Source organism: Centruroides vittatus, unplaced genomic scaffold, assembly GCF_030686945.1.
Source record: "Centruroides vittatus isolate TY-2023 unplaced genomic scaffold, ASM3068694v2 contig_918, whole genome shotgun sequence".
Classification (NCBI taxonomy): domain Eukaryota; kingdom Metazoa; phylum Arthropoda; class Arachnida; order Scorpiones; family Buthidae; genus Centruroides; species Centruroides vittatus.
The window spans coordinates 1363183-1383145 of NW_027122605.1; the positions used below are offsets into that span (position 1 = coordinate 1363183).

At 27.2% G+C, this 19963-nt stretch overlaps 1 protein-coding gene across 1 annotated transcript; it reads left to right on the forward strand.

Annotated features, from left to right (window-relative positions):
* The first annotated feature begins 9554 nt into the window (after positions 1–9554).
* On the forward strand, positions 9555–18544 carry LOC136984382 (patched domain-containing protein 3-like). Its single transcript, XM_067281352.1, has 5 exons — positions 9555–9640; positions 10899–11512; positions 11990–12477; positions 14367–14699; positions 17136–18544. Exons 2-5 carry the CDS (start codon positions 11022–11024, stop codon positions 18434–18436), a joined length of 2613 nt encoding a protein of 870 aa, XP_067137453.1. The 5' UTR covers positions 9555–9640; positions 10899–11021; the 3' UTR covers positions 18437–18544.
* Positions 18545–19963: the final 1419 nt, after the last annotated feature.

Genomic DNA, 19963 nt, shown 5'->3' on the forward strand with positions numbered 1-19963 from the left:
CGAATTTTCAGTGACGTCACTATTTATTGTCGTAAAGCACGCAAAGATCCTATGTAGACTTAATAAACTGGTTTATTGACTTCCAGTTAATATCATCGGTATGACGTAGCTCTGGTAGGCGTAATATGACGTCATCACTATCGTTTCTGAGGATGGAAGAGAACGTGACCTACATAATATTTGATCCATTTATTTAAAAAAATCAATTGTAATAATGACACACTGTTATAATTATTACTTATTACGTGATACGACTTTTAAGAAATAAAAAAATTATTTCGATATTCCATAAAGACTTTCTATTTTTGATAAATGTATCAATAAAATTACAATTTTTTTTTCTATTTAGAAAAGTCTTAAAATATTTTATTCACAAAATGCGATTTTTTACATAAATCACGAAGACAAAAATATTGATTAAAATATGGAAAGAATTTATCTTAAATATCGAGTTAAATTAAATGTCTTTTATGAAAATAATTTTAGTGTTGTAGCCTAAAAAATTTACATTTTATTTTTTAAAATTATAATCGAAAATTATTTTATAATCAACATCTAAATTAAATTATATTTTTAATGGATATAAAGTATATTTTATATCCATTGTTTTATTATTTAATTTGAATGTTTAGAACAAAGTAAGATTTCTATTCTGCATTAAAATGCTACTTTTGTGAATGAATTGTACCGTACATTTGAATTATAGATTAATTGATTTGTTAATGCTTCATTTCGGTATACAGGGTGTCCCAAAAAGATGTACTCACTCTTTGATAGACGATTAATAATATGTTTTTTTTTTTTTTTTTAATTTAGTAATAGGTTTTAAATTAATGTATTTATTTATTTGTTTATTGATTTAACTTCTCAGGACTGTGTGTTTGTCAAGACACGTCTATTTACAAAAAAGTATTTATATATTTGACAATCAAAGAGTGAGTGCATCTTTTTGGGACACCCAGTATTTTGGCTACAGAGTTTGTTCCATTATAAGCCCGTGATTTCATCGAGTTCGCTCTTAAGGGAGAAAAGATAGCAGACCATAATTTATACCAATAAGAGTAAGTCTATAACGAGATCAGCCATCAGGGGTGATGGATAAAAAGCATCGTCCCCATACATATTATTTATGATAAAGTTTGGATTTTGGACTGGATTCAAGTTTGGATCTCCATGATACCAGGCTGACACCTTACCGTGTGTTCATTTGGCTGACTATGGATCTTTAATCATCCTTTGAAAGAGATTAGGATTTGCTAATTACGAAGAAAGATTTGCATGCTGATAAAGTTACATATTGCATTGTATATTGATAGAGCAATGCCGCAAAAATAACATTATTATATAAACGTTAAAGCTTCTATTAATTTATTTTTATTTGTTATATTCAGATATCTACCTATCAATAACTAGAATAGAAAGAGTAACTACACATAATCCCATATTAACTATAATACACTTTATAAGAGCTATAATAAATGGCTTTATTAAACATAATGTAGGCCTACATTCTATTTTGATTATTTCTGATATTTACGATGGAAAATCGAAACTATTGCAGAGAACTATAATGACGTCAGCATTACCAATCATAAATGACGTCGCTACTTAATGTCGTAAAAGCACGCGAAGATCTTCTCTAGAATTAATAAAGCTAGTTCATTGACTTCCAGTAAATATCATCAGTATGACGTAGACTTCTAGTATCGCGAGGCATATTTTAAGCTAAGTTACCTTAACATAAAAATGCCTCACGTATAACACTTTTGTAGCAATCATATGACCTTTCTTTCACCATCTGAAATCGTATTTTTGTTTGCGTAAGTTCTTTCGTTCAACTTATGACCAGACTTACGTTGGAAGCTCATTATAAGTCGAGATATACCTGTATTTAAAATATATACAGCCTATATTATAAATTACAAATACTAAAAAAAAATGGAAATAAGCTTTAATGAAATGTTTTGTTCTTGTAATTAGTTAATCATCAATAATTGCAAGATGTAAAATTTTTTTAAATTAGTTTTTAAAGTTCTAGTTTGATTTTAGTATTTCGACAGTTTTTATTAAATAACTTTTCATCGTAAATATTTACTTGTTTACTAAATATTCCATCCATGTGAGCACAATTGGCAAAGCAAATACACTATAGAATATTATAGGTGCTAAAGTATTAAAAACGTATTTTAATACATTCGTCAATAGAGTATAAGATACAAGCATTAAAACACTATAAAACATTGACATACAACTTAGTATTTTACTACAGTATTACATACCCTGCATTGAAAACAGTAACTCTCATTTTATCATTTGGTGACTCTTCCTTACTTATCATATAATAATATAATATATTAGTTAAACGAGCAATTATTTATTGTGACATCATCACAATCCTGGATTGCAATTTTTAAATTATATTTTTAATTTATTGAACTTAAAATTAGTACCTGACTCTGTACATCATACCTTTTCTTTAACAATAGAGTCGTGCCAGTCATCTAACACCTTTCGAGGAAAATTTTTGATTTGAAATAATATGACTTCACGTTTGTAAAAGAAGTTTTATATAGTTAATCGGGGTTTCCTGCCCAACATGTTTCCATATTTCGTCTCGTCTTTCATCTATCTAACTGCGTTCTCGAGAGTAAGAAAAGACAGACGGACGGACAAAAGTGGGAATTTATAGGTCTACAGTTCTTTCAAACTGCAGTCCAAAAATGTGTAAGGTTGTGGTCAAACGCACGTGGTGAAAAAATAAGTCCGACGAGAGGATAAAGGAAATTTTAAACAACTTTATTTTAATTTTCACCCGCGTTTGTTAAATTATACAGGATTCTCGATACACGTTTGTATTCCGACACTCCTTTTACAAAATCACTTAAAACTTGGCAGAATCGTAGTCGAAAAACTCGCGACAAAAGAATTGATGTACGCGACGCGTTACAGAAGGGGCGCGAAAAAAGAAACTTATAACTAATTACTTAAAACTACTTATGCTAGAGAGGGAAAGAGAAGATGTAGAAAATAGGACAGAACAAGACAAGAACGGGTACCCAAACTTAGCTATTGAACTCGTGATGGTGGCTATAACTCAGGCCTTCTTGGACGATACGAGATTCGACGACCGTAGTGTTCGAATTTTCTACTTCGTGTTCTTCCGATAGACTTCCAGAAGAGCTTTTGTATCAGATTTCTAGAGTTTTTCTCTAGATCCCGTAACGTTCGGTTTGCTGCCTCCTTCGTGCTCCCGTCGGCGCGAAATTCCTGGAGACCTCACTAAACACGTCCTCACAGCTCGTCGTCTCGGCCCAAAAGTGTGGCCAGTCTATCACTCTTTAGCCCCTGCAGGCTATCCCTTTTTCTTATAACCAGTTCGTTGCCACCCACTGAGAGAAGTTTCCAGAAGAAAGAGAGCAGGGAACAAAGGGTAGAGAAATAAAGGGAAAGAGGAATATATATATATATATAAAAAATATACAAAAAAAATATGGCGTAAGACCACAAAGTGTACTTACTGTCCTAACAGTACTATGTCGAACTAGAAATGTACAAAATGATTATATAGTCGCGATCCATTTTTGTGAAAATGGTAACAAAATCATTTGTTTACTAGTGGCGAGAAGCATGCTGATCCAAGGAAAGAGAATCGCTGTGCTTTGCGCATGTTTGAGTGAATTAACATACACGGGAGCACTGAATCAACAAATCCTCCTGTTCCATAGCCTTTAAGAGATCATTTGCGTGCAAGGTGGCATAATCCTCTTACTCCTCCTTTAGTTTATATAACATCTGGACACGCTATGCACGTTTTATGAATTCGTAATGAAGGATCTTCCATATTGTCTGCTTAGTCTTCTGGTTTATGACGTAGACGCTGTGTTATTGCAGTTTATACATGTATAACCATCTGGTGTGGTGGATCTCTCAGAACATTGTGCATCGTGTATTTTATCCGTTTGCCTGAATTCGATAATCAATTGTCTGATATTGGTCCTAGTAGGAGCATATTTCATGAATTTCTGGGTGACGTTTGTCAATACTTCTATGTACATTAATCAACTAAAACATGCGCAAACAACAGCGATTCTTTCTTCTCAGATCAGCATGTTTCACACGACTGCGTATAAATGATTTTGTTGCCATTTCATAAAAATGAATCGAGTCTTTATAATCACTTTATACTTGTATTAAACAAATTAAACTGAACTGTATGTATTATTGAAAAGAATTTATATTTAAAACAAACTAGAATTTATTGTTAATTATTATATAATTTTATAGTTTGCAAAATTTAATTATGCAGGATAAAATATAAATAATTGTTTTACTCCCGGTTTATCATGGAATAAAGTATATGTAAAGTAGACTTTATTCTATGTCTATTTGAAGTATTTCAAGTAGATTTCATTTCTTAAGATCCACTTGAAATAAAATGAAGTTGTCTGCAAACACCATCTAATTTTCAAATAACGTTTTTTAATTGATGAAATCAAACGGTTTCACCAAAAAATAAATACGAGCTGAGAAATTCATTCAACGAAATATTAATGTTTATAGTCCTAACTCAGATTAATGAATAAATACTTTATGCAGTTAAATAATTTATAATATATAATTTACTTGATTATATATTATTCGTGAATTGTCTATTGTCTCGCAAAGTTATTACTTTTTCTATTAATGCATTCATACATATTACAAACTACTTTCCGAATCGAATATCATCATCATTGTTTATTTATTCTTTATCCAACGAAATATAAAGTAATAGATTTACAAGTAAATAAAGATATATAAATGGATGTTTAAGCACGTTATATATAAATTACCTCTTAAATATCGCAAAAATATAATATTTGACATTTTGTGTTGTTACATAAGATATATTTTGTACAATTTTACCCGAATTTGTCATTCGAGGTAAGAAAAACGAGAAATATGGCATGCAATCTGCTGGCTTCTACGTATCCACCAATTGCCAATCAACCTCTGTAGAAAATAATCTGATAGATTTAATTCATCAATAAACCAAAAACAAGTATTAAAAAATTTCAAAAATATCAAACAAAAATAAAAATATTAGAAATAATGAAACCGTCTCTATTATATTAAAACACGGAATTAATATATTAATACAAAAACAGAATTTAATAAAGTTGAAAATTTTAGAATATGCTACGCTTATTCTATTTTCTACGCCGTCTTCCACACCAGTTTCCCTCTACCATTAGAAAAGAATCGATTAAACCTTTAGCTAAAAATATTTTATAATATTTATTAAAATAAAGAATGAGATTCATTAAACGATAAATATTAATATTCCATAAGATACAAATTTAAAAGTAAGACGAAAAGAACAAAGACAGTGTTATGGATACCATCCAAGCGGGAAAACACAACCTACGGGTTTAACGGTAGCGAGAAAAAGAAAACTGAATGTAGCGATACACCATATTAATTTTTCTGTAATACTTCTCTTTGTTACGCGTATCAAAATGGTAATAAATATGACTCCCGACACGTTAATTATTATATATGGTCCAATTCCTTCCGAGAGCGAGCTTAATTTATATTTAATATTATCAAAAATTAATTTTTTAGTTAGATGAATTATATTATATATTATACACTGTATTATAAAAAATTACATTTACAACTGTGTATATAGTATAACAAAAACAGATTAAAATAATTTTTATATCCAAAATAACATTATAAATTTGATTTTAAAGATTTAATTGCTTTATTCCGATTTAAGATATATGTAACAAATGTAATGGCATAATAGGGAACTTTGCTTTTATTTAAGTATTGTTCCATAATAAATATTTGGTCTGTTGAAATGTTTTTCGTTCTAAAGTAATTAAAACTATAAATGGAATCATTTAAATAGGTTTTTTTTCTGTAACTACGAAATCAATTTTCTTTTTAAAAGCGAAATTTAATCTCTACATCAGTATAAAAGAAAACTAATATACCAGTTAGACTAAAGATGCGGATTTTTCGGATATAAAACTTGTACTCAAGCTGCTCTGATAATGTAGGACAGGCAATTTGTCTTTTCTAAGTTCTTGAACTCAAGAATTTTAAAGTAGAACGTTATTTTACTAGATTCAACTTCTTGAAAGTCCAACCAATCGAGATAATGCATTTTAGTCATCTGACAAAATGGCAATTTGGATGAAAGAAAACACGAAAAAGCTTACAATTGAGTATCAGTTAAGATCTAATTTCTGAAACAGGGCGTTTAGTTATTATTACAAGAGAAATAAATGTATGGAATAGCCCACAAATAATCCATACATATTTATAAGTTATTATTTATTATTATTATTATACTGTATATAATAATAATAATAAATAAATAAATAAATTAATTAATTATATTGAGAACGGTATTCGGCTATATTCGAAAAATCCTTAAAAAAAGGGTAGAATATCGACATCAGTAATGTGTCAATCTAAGTGGTGGTATTTCTCATAACTTGCTACTTTCTTCGCACCATATTTAACTATAAAAACTGGTGAGAAGTCAATATTGTCGCCTGAAAGTGTCTATTTCATGATGTCCACAACTTTGTCAAATAATGTTCATTTATTGAATCTCGAAAGTGCTACATAATGGTGTAAACAGATTATTATTTTCAAATGTTCTTGATCTCAATTTTTTGTTGCAAGAAATTTGAATGTGTAGATGCTTTTTAAGATTAAGGTCAAAGTACAGTACATCGTCCCTTCGACCTTGAATCTCGCATATCATTGTAACATCTTTAAAAGAGGCCACTGGGTCACAGGGAAGAAGATCTAAGAAATTTCGTGAATTTCATTATTAATTTTTTATGTTTTTTTTTTTATTAACAGTGAAAGTGATGCATTTTAAATATATATTTGTATCTACTATTGTTATTTAAGTGAAGATACAATATTTGCAATCTTCCATTTTCATATAGTACGAGCAATTAAAAATAATAATCATAATAATAATTATTATTTTAAAAAATTAGCTCTATTTATATGTTTTATTTACTAAACGAAATATTAATTTACGAAATGTTCTGCTTTATTTATTAAATAATTTAGCAACGAGTTTGTACAAAACTATCAGCATCAAATTACAATTAAAATGTGCATCATAACTTACATTAAATTACAATACACAAAGAAAATTTCGGAATTCTCAAAATAAATAAATACAATAAATAGTAACTAAGGAAAAAAAAATAAAACTATTAACTTGTATGTTTACTTAAATACTTGTAAACAGTTTGGTATTACTAAGAATAGTATTGTTTGTACAATATTATATTCTTAGCAATAATTTATAGTTTTTCATATAACTTAGGCTGTATTATTTTCTACAACCTATTTATTCGAAATATAGGCTTAAAATTTTGAATAAATAAATTGTATTTCTTCAGTATCAGTTGAGAAATTATGACAGATTTCCTATTAAGGATAAGATGCAGTGAAAAAGCCAAAATATTATTGCTACCTGATTATTGATATTAAAAACTGATATATTATTAAAATTAAGTATCGAGAAAAAGTTTAGTATAGTATTTTTTAAACAGTAACGCGAATTATAACAGATGAAAAATTGCTTTCAACGTTGTCAATTGGCTGCATTTTACTTTCCAGGCCTTTATACAGTGTATACCGTCAAGACCGAATAACTCTGCATAACGAGAATCCTCGCTCGGAGTACATAAAAATGTCCAAGGAACATAATCCGTTCCAAGACTTTGTTTGCTATCCGAATTATTCGTTAACCGATTATCGATTTACCACAGGTTTTTATAGAAATTTGATTACTTCTCTTCTGGAGACTCCAAAAAGTAAAAAATATAAATAAACGTAGTAAGAAAGTATATATGTAATAATAAAAATACATATATACACAGTCTTGCATTTTTATTAGATGTTTTTCCCGTTTGTGGAGGTTAAAGAATCTGTCCAATGTCGATTGCTTTTCTCTCTTCTTTAGGATTTTTCGGAAGTAATTAATAGCATTTTAATTGTAGCCTATTAACCTCATTCTGGTTTGAATGCCATTCGGATGCCCGTTGTTCTGACATCCTCCCACTTCCTCAAAAGACCTTTAATTGCTTGAGACTTCTTGATATATCTTTCATAGATAAGATTGTGTTTACTGTAGACCGTTGCTAATTCTCTTTTTTGAATTTTGTTTTTCAAAATATTACTTATACTAAATATAAAGTTATACAAAAATATTGAAATTAGCTGTATTTGTTATACTAGTTTAAAATTCAAGAGAAATAATAACGGCTTTGAATAATTCAAATATCCTGTAATTCGAATTAATTAGGTTAGACTATATTACATTTTAAAGTATAATATTAATCTAGATAAATTATTATTCGATTCTAATTTTCTTGTTAAATGCCTAAAGCTGGGGTCTGGTTCAAAATCTTGATAGGTTAAAATCCCTACACGATCAAAATGTCGATAAATCGAAGCTTGATATTGTCTTTGTTTTTATATATGTTTGTTTCAATTAAAAATTTGAAAGGAAATTTTTATTTATAATTAAATTTATTTTCGCAGATCTCGAGAACTTTCTATTGATGGTTTAAGCGAAAACAGCATAAAAAGTTTAACCGAACAAGTGTTTAACTCTCTGTTTACTCTTCCAAACAAAATTAGCTTTACAATAATTGACTATATAATATAATGTATTGATGTATTATCTATTAATATAATACTGTATTCTATGATGAGTAAACCAAGGATATTAGTGAATTTTCATGATTCTATTTCTAGCTCTGACGTCAATTGTGATCTTGTTTGTTATTGGACGTTTCTGCCGTGTGTTAGCGAGAATATTTGCATAAGTATTTAATAATGATTCAGCGATTTGTAATTATTAATAATATGAATCATTTTAATATAATAAAATCATTCCTGTATTTACTGAAAATAATAAATATATTATATATATATATATAGCCTATACAAGCCTATATACGAGTACATGTCATGTTTTGAATTTAAATTATTGTCTATATTTTCCTCTTCCTTTAATTAAATGGTTTTAAAACCGAGTCGTTTTAATTTAGCATTATTTTAATAAATTTCAGCATTGAAATAAATGTTGTTGCACCCAAATAAACATATATGTTTCGTTAACGCAATAGGCCTATAACACGTAAACTTTTACTTGACCCAAAAAAACTTTAAATTTATTCTTCTAATAATTTACGAAATTATTAGTTAAAATTATTATAAATAAAATATATTTACATATTTATTTATATATAAAAGTTTATAGAATTCTTATCAGGAAAACAATTATAAGATTTTATATTGTTCTTACAAGTTATAATGTTTAATACTTAAGTGATTGATAATTGTTATCAAATATAACGTATAACATTTATATTTTCTAAACAATATACATTATAGTAATGTTACCATTTTCCTTTATTTATTATCATCTTTTGTTTAGTATTCTGAATTATTTTTAATAATTTAAAAATAATTTTTAACAAAGCATTTTTATATTTAAATTTGTTCAGCATAATTCATTCAGAATATTAATGCTTGAGAAGCTCGTTATAGACGATCAAATCTAGTGTTTTCCTTCAAATAAAAGTTGAAATATAGCCAAGTTATCGTTGTATCAGTGTAAAAATATCCAATTTAATTATCTTTAAGACCATTACCTGGAAATTTCTTAAATTTATCATCAGCTTAATTTCATATTAAAAACTGGTTTTTATGCTTATCCAGTTAATTATTTTAATTCATTATTCTACTTATTGAAATTTTACACAGTTTTGGCTCCGTTCTTTTCATTTTTAAAAGATAAAATAAATCTAGGAATCGAATTTTACCATAAAAATGATAAGTAAATTTAAAAGTAAATTGATGATATATTTTAAACTAGAAAATTCAGATATCCTTGACATGTTTCCGCGTAAAAAAAGATTTATCACGTTAAATTATACATTCAAAAACAAAGCAGTCGATTAATATATATTTAATAGATAAATGAGATTTAATTAATACGAATTTTTATAATTTTAAATAATAAATTAATATATAAATATACGTACAATACATACTAATTATTATTTAAAGGAAGTACATCGAGGAAAATATGAATGCAACAATAGGCTCACCGCATAAAATCTTAATATGTTAACATCATCGTATATAAAACACTTACAGGCTTTCTTAGAATATCAGACTTGTCTATTCAAATTAATTATAATTTTGTGGATTGGAAAACTTATTCTTAATCATTTTAGAATTTTTAACTTCTGCGTAACATCGAAATCAACAGTTTTAAACAGGATCTACAGGAGAGTCCATACAAAAGATATTCTAATATGGGATTTTTAATATTTTTCTGTTTTTAAAATTATCATTTAAATCATTTAATGATTTATATAAATTGAATTGGATGCGAATTTCGTAATAATTATTTATATTTTGTCAGTATTCTTAAATCGATAGTCGATAATATAATTTTATTTTTAATATAAAGTTTTATTTTGATATAGAATTTTGTTTCTTTCTTAATGAAAAATTTAAATAAAATTCCAAAAATGCTATTCTTATAGGCCTATATTTATTATAGGCTATATTATTTTTACATACTAAATATAGTTATGTTCAAATAAATGTTATGATTTTTTTAAATAATTAAACATTCTAAATCTCGAATTAAACTATATTATATTTTAATTTTTCCGTAAATTGTGTTTAAATTTATTACAACAATTTCAATATGCTGATATAAAAACACTGTTTTAATAACTAAACACACAAAAATTACGGCAATTAAATAAATTTATTAATAAAGTTAATTCTTATGTGATTATAGTCTCTAATTCGGTATACCAGTAAAAAAGAAATCTTTTTTTTTTCAGGTTTTACGTAGTTCTATTCCAACGTCAAGGACGAACTCGTTAAATTTCAAAACACGAATAAAGGAACGAGAAGTGGTAGTCTCGATTGCGTGAGGTCATATCAACTGCAATAGAGAGACATTGATGTACCTGCAGAGAAACTTATCCCTCGCTTTTAGTCGTTTAGGAGGATGCATAGGTCGGCATCCTCTATGGTTCATTTTCATTCCTCTTATTATATCCGCACTAACGTCAATAGGATTTGTAAGAATTTCTATGACAAGAGATTTGCAATATCTTTTGACACCCATAAATGGAAGATCTAAAATTGAAAAAGAAGCTATCCAATCAATCTTTCCCGAATCTAAAGATTTCCGTAGATTAACCGATTTCCCCAGATGCGGTTTTGTGATTTTAGTCGCTAAAGATGGTGGATCCATGTTGCGCGAATCCATTATGGATGACGTGTTTGCTCTGGATCAAATGATACGGAATATCAGTTTACGGCACGATAATCGTACTATAAAGTATTCTGATATTTGTTTAAAGCCAGAAGGCGGGAGATGTTTTAGTAATAGTGTTTTATCACTTCGAGGAAACATTGGGAATATGGCAAGAGGAACGTTCAAAGTGAAGTAAGTGTGATTATGATTTTTGTATACTTTTCATTAAAATATTATAATAGTTTACGAAAATTATATTATATTGAATAGAGTAGTTTATGAATACTTCTTATCTTTCATTAACATATTTTCTGTCGTGATTATCTTTTGTCGTTCTTATCGTATGTTAAATTTCCATGTTTTTTATTGTTAAAATCTGTTTTACGCTTGTTCTTCAGGTAGGCTATTCTTAATTTCCCATCACATTATTTTTAGTAACATTTTTACATGTTTATTTTACAATATTGTTACTATATATATTTAATTAATTGTTTTCTTTTATCCTTCTTCTCTTATTTTTACCTTTTCTTTTAGTTTTTCTGTTTATCTATCTCTTGAAATTTATACAAAAGTAAATTATGTTATCAAGTAATATTAAAATTTTCATAACTAAACATATTTTAATTTTATTATATATTATATAAGTAAAGTTAATTTCATTGTTTCAAGGTATCCCATATACGTAGATCCTCTGACCTCCTATCTAACAATTTACGCATATAACTTGGGTGGAGTAACTACTGACGATGATGGATACGTAAAGGAAGTTAAAAGTATAAGATTACTTTATAATTTAGAAAGCAGCAATGCGACAAATTTCGACGTAGCAATAAAATGGGAAGACATTTTCTTAAAAGAAACGGCAAAAGCGGATTTTGAAAACATTTTAGTTTTTAGATTTGTAAGAAAATCGTGGGACGAAGAAACTAGCAAAATCACAGAATCTGCTTTACCTGTACTGGTAGTAGCTATTATAGTTATGGTAGTTTTCGGTGCTGTATCATGTATGACAACAGACTGGATCACAAGCAAGCCACTAGTTGGAGTCTGCGGTGCATTATCCCCTGGTATTGGTGTAATTGCCGCATTTGGGTTTTTACAAATTGTAGGATCCGAATATGTAGACCTGAACATTGCAGTGCCATTTTTAATGTTGGGTAAGTTAAACATAGTTACTTTGTTTACAAATGTCGAAATTTAAAATTATCTACGTTTAAAAATACATTATAACTAACCTACAAAAGTATTCACTATAGCAATAAAATTCCTTAAATATGCACAAGGTTCTTTGCTCGATGATCTGTTAAATTTTTAACATTTCTTTTACTTTTACTTGGTTATAAAAATGCATTATTACTATTATTATTATTTTTTTTTAAATGTCTTACGCTAACCACGACAGATACAGATTGTAACACGTTATATTTCCATTTTCGGTTTTATTAGTTCCTACTCACTCCGAAAGAATAAGGAAATTAAAGATAGTTGTTTATCTATTTTAGTAACTAGGTCACTATATTACTTTCACTACTTTCTGTTCGACTCTCACTGCTTAGCATTGACCTATTCTTGACAGACCAGTAATTTCTACCTGGTTTCACTTTATACAGAAGATTAAGTAACCTTGAACTATTTAAATACAGCGGTTCAAAACAGAAGCTATTATCCAGGTGAAGAAGCTAATGAACTTCTTCATTACCTTCTTCACCTGGGTTATTCATTGTCACTTGCTCCAACGAGCATTTTTGCCATTTTTTGTAGCTTAAACTGCAAAAATGTATTCTCCATATCTTATGTTCTGCGTTTAAAATTATATTTTAGTTATAAAAAATTATAATTTAAATATAAAATTTTGTAATAAGAAAAACACCTTTAAACTTATATTTCTGCGCTCGTAAAATAATAATTTTATATAATTTTAATATTTTTATAGCGTGTGAGATAAATATAAATAAGTTTATTTAAAAATTTTGCAATTTTGCAATGACTATTATTATATTTCAATAATTTCGATGTATTTATAATAATACATATTTATAATAATATATATATATAAGTAATAAATAGTGTTGTTATAATGTTAAAATCATTTTTATATATTTAAACATATTTTTAAATATATATTAAAAGTATATATAAATTTGTTTTTAAAAATATATTTAAGTGGATAAAATGTACGTAAAATTTTCAAAAAATATATATAATTAATTAATTTTTAATAATTTAAAAATTTTATCTTAAAATTATTTTAAAAAAGGTCCAGCGACAAGTTGCTTAACTTTCCCGGCAACATTTGGTAGCTCCATCTGTTATAATATTTTATTTCTAAAAGAATTTTATTTATTATTATAAAATGGCAAAAAGCTTAATTTTGAGGGTAGGGATGGGTTTTATAAAAAATTGTAAATGTTAATAGCGAGAAAAATCGTCATTAAGTCCGACTCTACTCGAGATATGACACACGACCCCTCCCTCCATCTCTCCACCCCCTCGACCTTTAACCTCCAAAATTTAATAGCATCAATCCCCTTAATAAACAAACCTCCCTGCAAACTTTCAGTAATTTTCGACCAAAAGCACAGGATTTATTAAGCAGCTTCAAAGAGGGTAAACAAAATCGTGTGCCCCATACAAACACGCACTAATATTTATACATACAGAAAAACCTCCGATTTTTTTTTTTTTTTTTTTTGCATTTCTCGACGTTTCAAGATCCCCCGAGTCCAAAAATGTAAAAATCTTGGGGGTCATTTTTGACCGATCGCCATACTTTCCCTTTGTTATGTATAACAGCCGGGAAAGTAATAAATCTAGCGTTTACTTAATTAAAATTTCACACGACATAAAAATTACTTAATAATTAAAAAATAAAAAGTTAGTTAAGTTACTTAAAGCAGACAGTATTTAAATAATTTTTTTTTTACATTGTTATTATTAAGGTCAAATAAAGTATAAATTAATTATTTATAAATGCATTTTTTAATTTCTTTATTAAGTGCAGAAATACTTTATTGTATGTTTAAAAAATTTTTTTGCGCATTTATAGGTGTAGGAATGGACGATTCTTTTGTTTTATTATCATCTTGGAGGCTTTCGGATCCTAAGAAAAGTATTGAAGATAGAATGAAGGAGACGTATTCAGAAGCTGCTCTTTCTGTAACCATTACTTCAGTAACAAACTTTCTTGCCAGCTGCATAGGGTTAACAACACCATATAAAATGATTCAGATATATTCATTATATACAGGAATATCAGTTTTATTTGTTTACATTATGCAAATTACATTTTTTGGAGGTTGCATTGCAATAATTGGTTATAGAGAACAGAAAGGTCTTCATGCTTTATTTTTTGTTCCTGTTAAATACGATAATAATAGAGGTAAGATTATTAATATATATTTTAAAATAAATTCGTATTTGTATTTTATACGTTTTTTAATACCATAATAATACTTTATTTTTAAAATGTTATTTTATTAATTATTATAAGTATTTTAGTATTTTTTCCTTTCCAGTAATTAGACATTTTAATTTTTTTTTTTAATTTTATTTTTTAAGTTTTGACTAGTTTTTTGATAATTTCAGTTAATTGTATTAAAGTAAAATTTAATTTTTTTAATACAATTTCCTTAATAAACAAATTGTTCACGAGACTAATGAAGAACGAGTTTGCATTGATCGAACTTGTTTACTGGCTTTCCCTTGACTATCGCCATCTTGTATCAAAAATCAGAATAAATTTTTATTTTCTAAAATTTAAACTTTAAAATTGAAATTAAATAGTTAAAATAATTTTTAAAGGCTACATTAAATATTTAGGTGATAAAGTTTTTTATTTACTAATTTAGTATGAAGGTTGTATATATCAATTAAAAGAAACTATTCATTGCAGTATTATGTTAATGTTATAAATATTAATACATTAAGCCGGAAAGTAATTATATAAATACATTTATAAATCGAAAGCTTAATTTTAATACTGGAAAGTATTTAATTTAGTGTTTTAATTGTTTAGTTCTTGAAAGGAATATTTATTTCCTTAACAAAATAGTTTCATGACATGACATAAAAATGTCAATGGAAAAAAACAAAATAATGGCCTTCCACTGAAATAATCTTGTAAAATTGATAAGCCAATTTTCAAATACCTTGAAAATTGGCTTAAGTAAATAATTAGCAGTTACGGAGAAAAGGATATTGAATGCAATACAAAAAATACATATTCAAAACAAATAATTGAATAATTAACCAATGCTTGAGAAAACACGAATAAGAATGTACATACTGTATAAAAGTATAGGACTGGTTGCAGGAGATACAAGATTAGATAGAAAAAACAATACTGAGATACGTCAAGAATTAAAAAAATAATGAGAATAGTCGATGATATTTTATTGCAGAATAAAATGGAAGAAATGTATGGTGAGAATAAACAGAGATTGGTAATCCAAAATTGATTTATTATGTTCTCTTGGATGTTCCAGGGAACAAGACCCAGGAAACGATGGAGCGAGAAACGATATAGATAGAATGTTACCTAAACCGTGTGTATGGATCAGCAGTGACGTGTTATTCTATCGGCAAAAAGGGCAATTTACTTCGAGTTACACCAACAGGAGGCCATAAACCAATCTTTTATAAACTTACTGTAATAAGAATATCAAAATTTAAATTTAGCGCCATATCCGGGGATCATAGATTGTCGGCGTATAATCTATGATCCCCGGTGTAACTTAACATTGAATATATTAAAATGGTTGCTATTCAATTTTTATTAAATCACGGTATCAAGAAATGGAAGATAGGAATGAAATAATTTAATTTAATTAGATAGGCCTCAGTTCTATAAATTAATATAAACTATACTCGAGCCTTCCTGTAATCATAAAGATTTTATTTCTGTAAGATGCAAATCTATCATTCGAACTTTTTCATGTTTTTGTTCTAATTCCGTATTGACGTAATTAATGTTTTGCAATCTACACAATATTTTCTGATATTTTGCATTACAAAGGCTTACATTATATTATTATTATGGAAACGAACTCACAAACACATACAGTACATACACATAAACATTATCTTAAAATTAGTAAAATTATTTATTAGAATGACAAAAGTGTGTTTCATTATTAAAAAAAAGCCTTGGTATTTGATTTTTTAACGAAAACATTTTATTATACTTTATGAAAATAAAGTAAATAATAGAGCTAATTTGAAAATGTTAGGTAAAAATCATCTAGAATTGAAATAAAATTTTAGCAAATATTTCGAAATTAATTATAATTTTAAAATTTGGATTCTGTTTAAAATAGATTTTTCTCATTTTTTCCCTCTTCATATGATTTTCCTTAATTTAGCTTATGACCTTCGTCGCGGAATTTTTACATACCAAAACAATAATAGGTTTTTTTTCATTACTTATATTGTCTTTACCGTATAATTAGTATAAATAATATAATAATTGAATAATATTTATAGAAATATATATTTAAAAGAATCAAGTATATTTTATTGATATAAAATATTCTAATAACAACTTTATAAACATAACTTTAGGCTTTTTTCTTCTTATATTTTAATGGAATTTTTATATGTATTTTTCTTTCTTTAAACAATTAAAATAAAATAACTACTTTTTATATCACACCTATTTTATTCCTAACAGTTTAATAATCGTAAAAATAAGATAAATTATCAATTAAAGTCATAAAATGCAATAATTTTTGCATACATTTAACTAACGAACTTGAATAATCATTTACAAATAATATTCTATGTTATATTATTAATGTATTAATTATTTTATTTTCAGGATTATTTAAGAAACTTTTAATGGAAGGAATTGTATCAAACCAATACAAAACAGACAACTCACCCTTAAGCAAGATAAATGTTAATTATATATTTAAATTATTAGGAGATGTACTTACAAATGTATATGCTAAAATAGTAGTCGTTATTTGCTTCATTTCTTATTTAATTATATCTATATATTACATTCGTAATATACATATTGCTTTCTATTACACTTCCGCAATGCCTGATTATTCTTATTGTAAAGAATATACTTTATACAGTTATAAATATTTTATGGAATATCCTTTCAGTATACAAGTTGCTTTCAATCAAAGCATGGATTATTCTAACGAAACTGTGCAAAACGATATAGAAAAAATGTTAAGGAAAATGGAAAATCTTCCAAGTATGACAAATTTGACTGATTCGTGGCTAAAAGCCTATTTAAAATTTGTGAACAATAAAAATTCTTGGTTTTTCTTAAGAGGACTCAATGTCAGCCAATCGGATGATTTTGTCACAGGACTTCGTGATGTTTTCCTGAAATTTAAATGGGCTGAAAGATATCGAAACGATGTGGTTTTCAGCAAAGATGGAAAAGAAATAATTGCATCTAGATACATATTACAAAGTAAAGATTTAACGAATTTTACAGCAGAAACCCAATTAATGCAGAATCTTCTTCACGTTGCAGATTCTTCGAAATATTCCATGTTTGTACACAATATACTATTTTTTCTTTACGATATGAATAGCGAATTAGAATATACGACAATACAGTGTTTGTGTGTTTCTTCCTTTTTTGTAATTATTGTATTTTTTGCGTTAGTACCTAACTTAAACTGTTCTATTTCTATTGCTCTTACGATTGTATCCATTGAATTGGGAGTAATGGGTTATATGACGCTTTGGAACGTTCCTCTAAACATCATATCAATGATCAGTTTAGTTTTATCCATTGGATTTAGTGTAGATTATTCTGCGCACATATCTTATTCGTATATCTGTAAAAAAGATGAAACTCCAAACAATAAATTAAAATATACATTAAACAATGTTGGTTATCCTATAGTACAAGGATGCACATCAACTACTATAGGAGTACTCATCATGTCTTTTGCGCCGTCGGATCTTTTTGTAATTTGTTTTAAAATTATATTTTTAGTTATGGTAATATCTTTATTTCATGGAATTTTATTGCTTCCTGTTATTCTAACTATTTCAGAAGAATTTATGCAGCGTTTTTGTAAAGTAAAAAATAAGTTTATACAAAGAACAGATTTTATTAGTTTACCTCAAAATGATACTCCGCATTAATATACATTTATTTATGTAAGAAATTCATCTTTGAAATTTTACAGTGTTTCCTAAAAAAGTGTAAATTTTGCCGAGTTATGTTAACAATAAAGTTTTCTTTTTACTGTTGTTTGTATAAAAAGTGAATTTTATTAGTACTAAGAACGAAAAAGTTTAATTAATAAAACTAAAATATTATAGAAAATAATAATAAATAATAAATTTTATTATTTATTTTATAAATAATAAAATATTTTTTATACTTAAAATATAAAATTGTTAATTTTTATTAATTTACTGATACATAATTTCCGTTCTTTGCACAACAATGACATCATTCATGACATATTGTGACATATTGTGTATTAGTAGATTGTCCGGACGAAAAGTATTAAGGACACACTTTAAAATTAAAGCATGTAAAAAGTTTGGTTATTTTATGCCAACTGAAATTAACAGCGTTATTTCGACGAAGCTTTAAAATCTAGAAGACCCTAAACTTTTTGAAATAACCAAGAATATAATCAATAGACCTTCTGGCGCCTTCGCTATATATAAGGCAATGCTTACTTATATAATACAGTCAAACCTGTTTTTATGCGGGGGATAGGGACCGCATAAAAAAAGTCTCACGCAGAAAACTCGAAACCGTACGAAATAACTAGGAATTGAACTCCTTGGGCCTTTTTCTGCAACACCTAATGGGGAAAAAATCCTCTAAGAATTTTAATTTTTATATTAATTAATTATTTCCACTTAAATACGAATCTAACAATAAAAAGTTAAAAATAATTGTTAAATAATGATTTTATTTGATAAATAAGCTGCAGGAAGTGTTATTTCATTTAACAAGGCGTGAAATTTCACACCTGCAGTCTAAAGCTGGAGGGGAGCTAACTTACTGCATCAGTTCAAATATAACATAATATTTATGGTTTTTATGCTATTAAAATAAGAGGGGACCGAAATAAACGTATGAGAAAAAAATTTTACTGAATAAAAAATGAAAAAACCTGCTGATGTCATAGAAAACAACCAATAGAGTTTTTAAAAATTTTACAGGAGTCAATTATGTTCCAATTTGATTGAAATTTTCATATACCGCACAAAAAAAATCGCACAAAACAAATCGCACAAATAAAAATCGCACAGAAAAAGACCGCACAAAAACAGGTTTGACTGTACATTACAAGTGTGAAAAGAATGAAATCGGGGAAGGGAATGGGTTATCCAGGTTTCGTGATAGCCGATATTTTCTGCAGAGTTCCAGAGAATAAGTATAAAACGTTTAGTTTAGATTGTCTGTACACTTCTAAACTTTTGCTCAAACAAACATTCCATTAAATTTTATAATAGAAGTACCCACTACTATTGACTGTAAAAATTATTGGTAAGTTACAAATAAACAGGAAAAATAATAAAACAAATTTATTTACATAAGACAAAATCAAAAGTTCTCGGTATAGAACATCACTACTCTAAGGCGAAATCTATTTCTAATACGTTAGAGTATTCTATATATACATATTAAATCAAATTCGTGTGAAA